A 12,208-nucleotide genomic window follows, 5' to 3' on the forward strand; every position below is an offset into this window, starting at 1 on the left:
CCCAGTCGTTTACTACTACTCGAAATAAACCCCGAGGCTGAAGTTAGTAACGTTAAGGTTGCTCGGACAGTAGAGCTAGTAAGTCATGATAAAATCTGGATTTTTGTTTGACTGAAGATAAAAAATTTGAACATGTAAATAAATAACTTAAATTTATGTGTTGCCTAGGATTACATCTAATCGGATTGATTCATTTCAATTTCGAAACAACGGATAATTTGCAAACAAAAAAAAAAAAAAAAAAAATTTTTTTGTAATAGAAAAAACACTTGTTGAATTGTTGGGTTTAAAAATTGGCGCGTTTTTTTCAGTTCAGTTTCTTCAATTGGTCAGTTCGCTTGTGTGCGAGCCTAGCCTGACTAACCTCTCACAATTCTCGAGATCCAAGAAAGTTACGTTCAAGATTTTTCAACGTCTCGACGCGACGAGCTCTGCAAAAAATATCACTAAATCATATCTATCTACGTGTCTAATAGTTTCGCCTAGCTCGAGAAGAAGCATCTGAAAATATTCGCGGGCGGAGCCGCGACTGGCTGCTAATTCATGCATGTAACGCTGGATTCCGTCTCTCTCACACTTGCGGTAAACAGCACGCGGAAGTTGCACGTTCCGTGCATACGGTGTAAACTGCAGCCGAGTGGCGCAGCCTGGCAAAGCCATTTAATGCCGGGACTGTGTGTACAGAAATATCTCCACATTGGGTGTGTAGGTGTGTGTGTAGCGTAGCTATACGGGTCGTAATACCACTTCGCGAAAGTGTCGAGTCTCTCGTATTATAAACTTACTTTATACTTTCATTTCTGCGATACAGAAAGTTCGTAGCGAGTATAAAATACACAATATTTAGCTTTTGTTAGTAAGTTTTTAATTGTTATTTTTTAATTCAATAACGCAGCTGAAATATTTCAATGCTCACATCATCGGAAACAATCCATTTGTTTCTTAACTTACTTTTCTTTCATCAGCGTACGTTTCTATACGTCTGTTTCACTAAAGGTTTAAACGTAATTATTTACAGAAAAAATATTTTTCACTTTCGAACGAATTTCGAAGACATAAAATTAGTCCATATAACTTTGTTATATATTCTAACCAACGAATGAACCGAGGGAATAAATCTGGCTCGAATCGATGGAACGAAACTAGAATTTCTTTATCAATTTTTTATTCAAAAAATAGTCTATATATACAATTTCGAACTCGCGCGTAATGATTAATTGACTTTCTGACATTTTTCATAAGTATATCAAAGCACCAAATTCACACAGCTATTGTTCCATATATAAAAAGCTTTCAGCAATTAATATAATCTAGCCACATCCTTACACAGAGCTGTAAGAAATGGCATAAAGATGCCATGTGACATCGATAAACCTCGTCCATTCATATTGTTATTTAGCCGTTAACTTTATTACGACAAAGGGTTAATAATAAGATCGCCCGGTCCTTAATCTTGTGTCTCATCAACAATTTGACGACTCTATATATATAATAGTCGTTAAATTGTTGACGAGATAAAAACTTCTCGTTCTAATTCTCTCTCCGCTCTTGTCCTATCCGATGCTGTCTATCAAACATGCCACGTAACAGTTTTCCGCGCTTTTTTCCACTCGGTTTTTCAGCAGATATTCATTATGTACCTACAACCCAAGTAAGTATGCGTTTGTTTGTTTGTTTGTTTTTTTGTTTGTTTTTTTCTTTCATTCTCCCGTGATAGATCACCGGATGATGAGATAAAGAAGCATAAAATATCTGCCGGTCATTTCCTTCGGTGGGAAATAAATTAACCGTAAAAAAAAGAAAATAAAAACAAAAAATATCGCAACCGTGGTTTAGGGTTTGAGTATATTACAAGCCTGCCAGTGAAATTTGTATACATACAAACGTCGTCGCTTGATGTGAAAATTGATTCTGCACCGGTTCATCCCCGATGGCGATTTAGGCCACTGCAGTGCCGCACCCTTTAACCAATCAATCAGGCCGTCCGCCCGGCCCTGGGGGACAATAATCTCCTTTTTTCGATTTTATTGTTCAGAAATTGGCACAAGTGTAATTGACGTCAGATGTATATATATATATATATAAGCATTGCATTGCAATTTTTAGCTATCAGTATAATTGCAGAACCTTGCACAGAAATTTATAGCAACCAATAAATAGAAAAAAAAGATATTAATATTAGATTCTCAAAAATTTTCGGTGATTTGTAACTTTTACTAATCTTTTAGAAGTATGTTTAATAAGAGAAATCGAAAAAGAAATTCAGAAATCTAATACATGTATAACTCGAATGTGATTGCCAGTGCGACTCGGTGTAAAAAACCGAATTCCGACTCCCGCTCCTAATACGCAAACTCCGAAGCATATTTAATTGTTTATTTTAGACCGTGGTTTCCAAAGCTGTAATTTTGGAATAGAGCCAACATTGTGAAAATCGGCTACGGTGAGTAAAATCTTGTGAAAAAATACACTCGATAGAAAAGTGATAATGACCTTGAAACTTGTGCTTAATTTTCCAGACATTTCTCAGACCTTTCAGCGAATCAGACTCACCGGAATATCTTAATGTAAACAGCAAGAAAAGAAGGTCAATATTGCCATTGATATAATTTTCGCGTATAAATCATTACATAATTATGATCTACTGTACGATCATGTGCGTTGCTACTAAAAATTATCAAAATAAAACATATAAATGTAGACGTAAATTTATTTTCGTCGTTTTCTTTCCGTTTAGAAAGATGATAAAAAAATGTAGTTAAGAAGAAGCTATTCAACCAACCTAGAGCAACGGTGTAGGTCATGCAGAAAATGCGGGATTGCCAAAGGCCAAGATTACAACATTTTGAAGGTAATGTTCGTCAAGAGACGGTGAAGGACAAAAGATTTTTGTAATTTTCGTTAATTAGAAAGAGTAGAGACGAAAGAATAACTTGTAAAATATGTAAAACATAACAGACTAAAAGAAAAGAAAACAATCTAGTTGAAATCGCAAGAACAAAATTTCTTGAAATACTCTCAAAGGGAAGTTTCTTCTCTACACTTCCGAACGAAAGATTTCCGTCAATATGACGGAAATGGTTGTTTTACATAATCTACGCGATTCTATTACGATATTAAAAAAACCTCCTTCGGTAATCTGATTTCAGATCTTTCATGTGGCAACTTTTTTTTCATGACGACATTCTCTCTTCCCCAACTGGGTATCGTAAGATTCTTTATTATAAAAAGTTTACGAAAACAGAACTCAACGTATTGCATGCATACAAAATTTTATCAGCTGCAGCACTTCGTTATTCTCAAGTAATTAAGTCTGTTTTACGATGAAAATATATTCGGCCCTGGAGCTGCCAATAAACGCTACATAATTATTAATATATATGTATGTATATATATGATATAAATCGAAGCGGCGATTGTCTCTGCTACTGCTAGGTGTACATAAATTCGCTTCATGTATGTATTAAACTTGGCCTATTTAACCACGTGATCCGCCAGTCGCATGGCATCGAGGTAAACAAATATGGCGTCGATTGCGGCGGGTGCGGAGGAAAGTATCGATCGGTTGCCCCCCCCCCCCCCCCCCCTCCGAGCTACCAGCCGGCTATACTCATATACGTATCGAATGTATTATATATGTATATATATAGCTGTACCTGACAGTATATCCACAATATCGTATTTTGCACACTATGTCCAAAATACGATAAAGCCAGGAATGCATGTTCACTTTATAAGATATATGTATATTCGTGAATTTAATTTTTTTTCTTACCATCAATTAACTACGTAGAATCAATTTTTTTTATTTTTTTTTTTTATTGTTATTAAATTTGACGATGCGATAACGGAAGTAAAAATTTAACATCATTTCGTTAGGAATAAAGAAGAATAGAAAGTAATAATAAAATCGTTAAATGTATGAGTGATAAAGTATAAAGTCCAACAGAGTGCCGCGGGCGGCGGGAGTTTTAAAAACTGGATTGAGAGAGAAAAACGTGTGGCGGAACCGCGTGACCTTGAGGGGAATCTAGTTTTGCCTGGGGAACGTTTTTAAGCAGATTTTATCCAACGTATAGACACAATATAAATGCAACTGGGCTTGTATGGGTAGAGAACAGCGACCTTCGTCGTCGCGGGCCGCATGTCAACTTAATAAAGGACGATTCGAAACAGCCAATGCATAGGCATACATATATCGTGTATATTGTGTATAATAGGTACACGTGTAATAACCGCACGATCTCTATGTGTGATTGTTCTTGTCGATGCTTTTTTCTTCATTTTGTCATTGTTACACATTTTTTTTTCTCCGTCCCTGTTCCAGATTATAATATACATATACCCATAATACCAGGCCAAATTCGTATAGTAGAACGGTCATTACGCCTTCGCCTTCGTCATCGAGGTTTAGTTCGCGCGTAACGATAATAAACCGGTGAGAATTTGCGCGATTTGCGAAGAGGGGCGGCCGAGTCGATTCATTTCCTTCGTGAAATATCGTTAAAGGCCAACCGCCACCGCGAAAGTAGTCGAAGTTGACCTACTATTGCTAAATTCTTGCTGCTCGAAACGGCGTCGCGTTGTAGATACCTGTATAATAATAACAATAACAATACAGGCATCCATAACGCGATTTATTAAACAGGTATAACGACGTTTGTGCCGCTTCGAGTAACGCCGCGAACGAACGAACGATGCAATCGCTGCTGCTGCTGCTGCTGATGCTGCTGCATCCTTCCTACAACGCTCTATTAGTCTATTATAACACGCAGAGATCACCACTCAAAGCTACGTTGCAACAACGTAAACTTCTTTTCGGTACTCAACATGCACGCGGTTATTTTCCAGCCTCAGAAAATGAAATGAAAATCCAAACTTTTGCAGGCTAAACGAAAGAAATTCCAAGCACGTTAGGTTTTTAATATGACAGACGACTCGTCGGTTGTTTACTTGTAACACTTGATACTAAAACTGTTTTTGCGAATGCATATGGGAACATATTTTTCTGATTATTTATATATTCACCGATTAACTAAACGTGAAGAAATTATTAACGCAGGTAAGTGATGTATTGCGCAATGTGGAAAATGAGAAAATTAATTTCTAAACGATATGATATAAGTGTTCTTAGAGAATAAGACGGTGAGAGTTTTCTTCAGTTTCAAGAAGAAAGAAACTTTCATTATGAATCTTTATAGAGATGCAAGCATTTAATTTAACAACACGAGAGTTTACGTTTTTGATAAATTATGAAGCAGTTAGTACATGACACTGCTAATAATATCAATTATACGTTAATATTTTCGATATGCTAAAATTATAAACTACCGAATAAGAAGCAAACAAATCGACACTTTGCGAATCTGGATTCGGCGAGACAGTCAGACTGGATAAACGGGGCATATTACAAGCTAGACGTGTAGTCAAATATTCGAAAGTAACTTCGTGTTCGCGGCCGTAACGCATCCGGTCCGCGCGATACTTTCCTTCGCTAGTTTTGAGAAGCTAGATATCGCGGATGTACATAGAATATAATTATTACGAGACTACGTAGTAGACATATTGTGAGAAACGAACAGGCGATTTTTAACGGGACAAATTATACGCTTGCGCTTTGCGCCACACATTTATGCGCGCGACACACACACACACACACACACACAGGTAGAAGGAAGTTTGAAGTATGTAAACACAGAGAGTCGAGTATAACGTATCTTTCGCAAAAAGTTTTAATACTTGGTAATGCCTGTGCAGCACGGCCTTGCGAAAGGCTGGCGTAACCGACGGCAACACAGCGGGCAGCAACGGTCACGGATTAGCGAGCAAGAGGATAGAAACGACGACGCGTGATCTCGAAAATAAATGTATAACTAACAACAAGATGCTTCACACACCCAAATAAGTAGAGCAAAGCGAGGGGCTTACCGAGATGAAGAAGTGTTAAAACTCACCTTGATAAGGTGCCTTTGAGGAGCGGATTCCTATCGTCATAATATCCCACCGACGAAGACATCTTCAAGTAATCCAAGGAATAGGCACGAAGCACTGTGCACACGCGATGATACGGCACTGCATCACTATTTTAATTCAGGGTATTAGCTTTTCATCCACCGTTACATATACATATACATATACATATGGTATATATAAGTTCTACACTGCTGCGCACGTATACGTCTCGCGACACGATTTTCTTAACCAACTTCTTTCGCTGTCAACGTGAAGCACTTTTTTCGCACGCTAATATATCGTAGGTACTCGACGTATAGTACACGTGGGATATCTCTATATTATAACATATAATCGTAAACTCACAACAAACTTGCACTTTGTTTATCCGTGATCGTCATTTTGGTTAGCAATTGTTCTTCGCAGCGTCGCCCCCGTCAGCGCGGGAAGAATTCAATTTTCGAACGCAAGTATAACAACATAACGACGGTAAATGCGTATCGATATCGAAACGCATAGAGCACGTAACTGCCGAGTCGTACTGCGTTAGCGTTTTGTTTCGAGTTCGATACCTCGGCCCGAATACAAGCTCTCACTATTGACCACGTGACACGAAGCGAGGCAAGTACGAATGTCAGAGTAACGACACGACGAAACTGTTTCTCCTTTTTCCATATCCTTTCTTCTTCTTTTGCTTCTTCCGTTTCGCAAGGAGTATATAGAGGGATGTCAACGGAGAAGATTTACTTGCTCACGCGTAGGCGCGCGCGACACACTAACATAGACACACACACACACGCCGAAACGAACGCCGCGTGCCTTTACTATGCGACGAATAGAGATATTGTGTGTACTCTTGGAGTAGCCTCAGCTGAGGGTGGGGTAAGGAAAGGAGAGGGGAGGGGTTCGATCGTGGTTAACCGTTAACGACGCGCGCGCCGCGCCGCCTGCAAGTTGAGACCGTTGAGACGGAGATAGAAAAACGAGGCTACGAAGGTCGGACGTCGCCGAAATTGCGATGGCACAGTGGGTAATGAAGAAAAATGCCGTGTCGACGTTTCCCACCCTCTCCTCCCCCCCCCTGCCGGCGCTTCTTTTCTCCACTGCGCCCGAGAGAAACTGCGATTTCCACGAGTGGTGGTGAATCGAAGATCGTAATAATTGGCTCGAGTATTGAGAGTCCGTGTCTGCTTTGGCTCTAACGATGAGTCTCTTTTTCCGAAACGTCGATGGGGAAAACGCTCTGTAATACCGTAACGCGTTCTACTTATCGAAGAAAACGTGTGGCTCCGGAATTCACGACTCGGAATGCGTAAATAATGTATGCGTATTAGGTGCGCGTGTGTGAGCGGTTGTACGTGTATGTACGTGAATGCAACTACCGCGAGCAGAGCCGACGGCGCGCGATCACCTCCCTCCGTCGGCAGGAAAGAACGCTAACTTGTCAACGCGACGTTCGTCTTTGCGATACTCCCGCCCCTCGCCGATCATCGACGACCTCCTCGACGTTGCATGGGAGTAAGTTGGGAGAGCAGCTCTTTTCGACGCCGTTTATCGTCCACACGCGCTGATTTTCACCTCGGCGCTGCGCTGGGGCGGCGAGTCGTCAACCGATATATCAGATTTACTTATAAACGAGATGCGAGTGTGTTTGTATCGTCGTCTAATCGCTGTACCCAACGCTCGACGATACTTTTTCTCCTCTTTATTTGCCACTTCTCAGTCTTTAGGTAGTCTTGTTTGCCGGACGTTGCAATCCTACTGTGTGTGCCTAGGTATGTATGCATGTGCGTATTCGTTTGCACTCGCGACTTTCTAGAACTTGCACGATCTCGAACCGTGACACCGCGAAACCCGAGGGGCTGACACCTCGCTCCGCACGCAAAGAAGATGTATATACGTGCGAGAGTAAGAAAGAGAGAGAGAGAGCAGAAGTTGGCGAGTCAGAGAGAGACACACTGGTTTTTAAACTGTTCCCATCAGAGTTCGTCCCCGCGTAATTTTAAACTGCAATCAGTGTTACACGGTCGCCGGGTGTCGCGCAATATGGAGGTTTCTCGCACCTCGGTGCGACTTGGGTAAACGGGCGAAACTCGGATGTTTTGCGAGCGATTAAGGAAGCGGATCGGTCACCTCATCAACAAGATTCACAACATGCGGATACTCGTTGTTCGATGCAGGCCGCAGAGGCCGATTGATCGGCTCTCGTTGCGCATGTAGTTGCGTACGTCGAACGAGGCATATCAGTAGTTCGATTCCGAATGAAGACAGGCGACCGAGATACGTTTCTCGGTTGCGAAGTGTCGAATGTCCGTGACGTGCCGAGTCAAGGTCGCCTTTTCTCGTCCCTTCAACCCGCCTACACAATAGGTACTGGCCAACAATGTCGTCGGGTGTCACGTGCGATATTTAAGCAACAATATTGTCGCGCGTGGACTGTCGTCGCGGGACTGATCGCGGATCGAGCCACAGGTGTCATCCATCGCCGCACGAGAGCGCGCGCGCACCTCGCGCATCACCCCGTGCGCAGTTCGCCAACAAATCACCCGGGGCGAATTTTATTCTTGTTGATCGCCACCTCTGGGTGCCTGCCGCTTGGGATGTCTTCTAAGGCCCTGAGTGTCGGGGTATTGGGGTTAGATTAGCTTCCACCGGGTCAGATACTAGGCTTGATTTACAAACAGTAAATACTTTGCTCGAGAAATTAGCCGGTCCCTTGACCGTATTGTACTGTTGTGAGCGAGGAAATGATAGCGATGCAAAGTTCACCCCGTACTTAGAAGGAACGATAATTAGTATATTGTGTTACGAGTTAGGAGTGCGGAAAGTGGGCGATTTCCGACCAGTGTGATTACAGCGCCAGGTTGATGGGAATCAAAAGTTAGAAGGGATAATATTTTGAAATTTCAAACATGCGAAAATAGAATATCGAAAGATGAATTTTTCGAAAGTGTCACTGATTAGAATAACTAATAATCAGTGACAATTTCAAAAAGGAAGGTTTCGAACAATTCGTCTTTTGTTATTTTATTTTCACATGTTTGAAGTTTCGATATATCGGCCATTCGAAATATTAACCCTTCCAAGTTTTATCCCCCACCCCGCTCGCGTTGGATTATGCTGCATTCGCTTTTGCGGTTCTGCTACTTTCCGCACTTGTGACACAATATACTATTACCATAATGATTAACTCTGTTTTTCGTGCACGGACTTATTCCATTTGTTTTCAGTCTTTTTTTTATCTCAAAGGAGTAAAATTATTCTGTGAATATACAACAAAAATAATGTAATTCTGACACAACCGGTTTGAAATTATGCGATATTGCTTATTATCGAAGAAAGTTTAGTACGGTCGAGATGGAAGATAGGAATAAAAAATGTATATTTACTATCACGAAAACGTTAGTCAACTATTCCAAATAATCAACAACTGTAATAGAAATTTCTGCTCAATAATCTCTATATAGCTTTCGGAACTGAGTACCTAGGTCTTGTTACGGTATAACACACTGAGTATTCAATAAATTAACTTGGACAATTAAACAAAGTATACAGATCATAACACATTTTATAAGTTATGTAACACAAAAAAGTAACACTTTGTTATAGCGTGACAAATAAAGTCTGTGAAACGAACAATGGTTCGAACCGTCCGAAAATCGTTCGATTTTCAGACTTTTCATTGATACTGCAAAGAAGAAGTTGTTTTCCTTTTAAACCACTCGAGTAATATACATGCGCAAATTATGCATTAGTTCCTGGTAATTTGAATATGTTAACGAATCACGCATAATAATTGCTAATCGAAAGTTTCGTCGCTCTTGTTCGAGAGATAAATTTTGTTTATGCAGTGTGTATATATTTTTTTGCGATTCCCGAGTCAGGTGGTCCCCTATGGGAAGCAACGAAGTGATTTGCTTTTGAATGAATGTATACGATTAAAGACCATGCAGTTATTTCGTTTGTTGAAAAATGTTATTAGTGGTGGGTTACATTACTTGATTAAAGGGACAGATAATTTATATTATTATATATTATCCAGAATTTTCTGAAATCAAATCCTCCGACAATAGCTGCAATATAAGCAATCACGAGAAACACAAAAGCAAATATGAATTCAAGGACGAGTTTGGCATAATATAAGGGCAGCCTCACGCCGGCTCAGAGGATGGCGTTATTTACTTTTGGAGAGCCATCGCCAGCCTGGGTCCACGGCGTGATGAAAACTTTCAACCGAATACAATTCACAAAATTATATTGAAACTTACATGCAGTTTAAATAGCAATATAGCTCCGTGGAAAGTCCAAGCGATTTCACCGGTTCTTTTCACAAAAAGTCATCATTGTCTGTATACATAGAAATACTGGTTTTTCATGACTAATCAACAATTCGTTTGTTGGTATAGACGCACCAACTGCGCCACGTGGATAGACGTATAGATGTTTGTATATTGCTGCGGTAAATTAATTATATACAGAACGAATATTCCTCTGTGTGCATTATCAACCTTCTCCTATCTTCGACCGCGTCTCAAAACCATGACGGATGTACATAAATCGCACATATCTTCAAAGTAAATTCGTAGATACACGCATGCAATACACACGTGACTTTACAGTTACGCACTGTTCACCTACTGTTCTCATTGACCAGTAGTTGCGGCGCTGCTCAATTATAAAAGAATCTTCTTAATTACTGTAGTTCGTATCTAAGTATTCAATCTCAAGACCACTAATTTTTGATATGCATTTATTATAACTAAATAATTGTTTAAATTAAACAAATGGGGACGTGACGTGCAGTAGTCGCATATTTATATAGTTGGTACGAATGTATTAGACAACCGAAATAATGGGTAAAATACACCGAATGTTACTCGTGTTGAATCGCATTACAACAATTTCGTTCATCACAAAACGAAATTCGAAAATCCCTAATTTTGATGCTTGGTAATTTCATAATTTTTGTTAGAACAATTGCTGAGAGATGATATCGTTCTAACAGTTCTTTACACCAAAAGTATATTTTCTTCCATTCTATCAATTTTATTAAGTTATTTGTTAGGTATGTAACATATTTGTTCGGAGTTTTTGCGTGTTGAGATTTGTTGCGTGTTTGAGACGCAGATTCTGAAGAGCATTGTACTTAATTGGATCTAAAGTAATTAGCGTGAATATAAAATACATAAGAGAAATTTGAAAGCCACAGTTCAATTATACGTTTCAAACTTAAATTTCAGTCCATCTTTACATCAAGATTTTTCCAAATATCTGCACACTTGACAGATCCTGAGGTATATAGGAACTCGAAGGCCGTAGAAGTTTCTTATATAACTTAGATATTATAGAATAACTGCCCAGCTCTTTACGATTCATAATATGCGTACAGGTTGTACCCAGTGTGTAGTAACCATGCGAGCAATGCCTTCCCCCCGGAAATGCTGAACAGTTAGTGGGCAAAATAATAATCCTAGTTTGGTGAACTATCAATTAGTTTAACACGAAGTGACGACTACTAGTTATGTATTATACGTTCGCAGGTTTCAAAGTTTATCTACAACTCGCGTTCGAATTGCAAAATTTGAAAGAATTGCAAAATTGAAAAAAAAAAAACGGATACGAACAGTTTTTGAAAAGTATCTAAATTAAATTGAGTGCTCCATTGTTTCCTTTGAAGACTGTGTATCTAAGCTTTGATTAAATATAACGAGGTGAGTATGAGGATCTATGTCGTTGGGTAAACCGTGCAGACACGGGATTAGTTACGAGTATGTACAATAAAATGTGGAGCCTTTTGTGCGTGCGGGTACAACGGTAAAAGAAAGTCCCCTACTTACTAGTGGAATGCATCGTTGCCCTCATTTATTACGCGATAACAAGCAACGACAAGTTATTAAGCAAATTCAGTAAGAATCAGGAATGTTTTCAGTATTACACCGAAGGGGGAGAGATGCTACCACACGTCTGCGACGACGCGGGAAAATCGGAATACGTGCTGACATATACAACAAAACGTAAAGGGAATAAATAAGAATAAATAAACAAGTAAAATAACGTAATGCAATGTGTCTACCTTCCGCGTTCGTTTGTGTCGTAACTCCGACTCACTGCAGTCTTCACACTCATCGTTACATACACTAGCACACAAATTGGTTGAATTATGCATTCAATCAAAGCAGGTACGGCTTCCAGAACATGGCTATGTGGAACGGAAGAAATAGGATTACACGAGTAAATGTTGTACTCGTGATTAAAA

At 39.7% G+C, this 12,208-nt stretch overlaps 1 protein-coding gene across 2 annotated transcripts in view; it reads right to left on the reverse strand.

Moving 5' to 3' along the window:
• LOC124412107 (AF4/FMR2 family member lilli) overlaps window positions 1-12,208 on the reverse strand; it is a 203,743-nt gene that overhangs the window by 183,410 nt on the left and 8,125 nt on the right. The window contains exon 2 of one of the 2 annotated variants that reach the window (XM_046891730.1): window positions 5,955-6,243. In XM_046891730.1, the coding sequence (XP_046747686.1) occupies window positions 5,955-6,016 (62 nt within the window). In that variant the 5' untranslated portion in view covers window positions 6,017-6,243. Of the gene's footprint in view, window positions 1-5,954; window positions 6,711-12,208 lie in introns of those variants that run through there. The other variant, XM_046891731.1, reaches the window with a different exon arrangement.

Source organism: Diprion similis, chromosome 11 (genome assembly GCF_021155765.1).
Source record: "Diprion similis isolate iyDipSimi1 chromosome 11, iyDipSimi1.1, whole genome shotgun sequence".
NCBI classification, from domain to species: domain Eukaryota; kingdom Metazoa; phylum Arthropoda; class Insecta; order Hymenoptera; family Diprionidae; genus Diprion; species Diprion similis.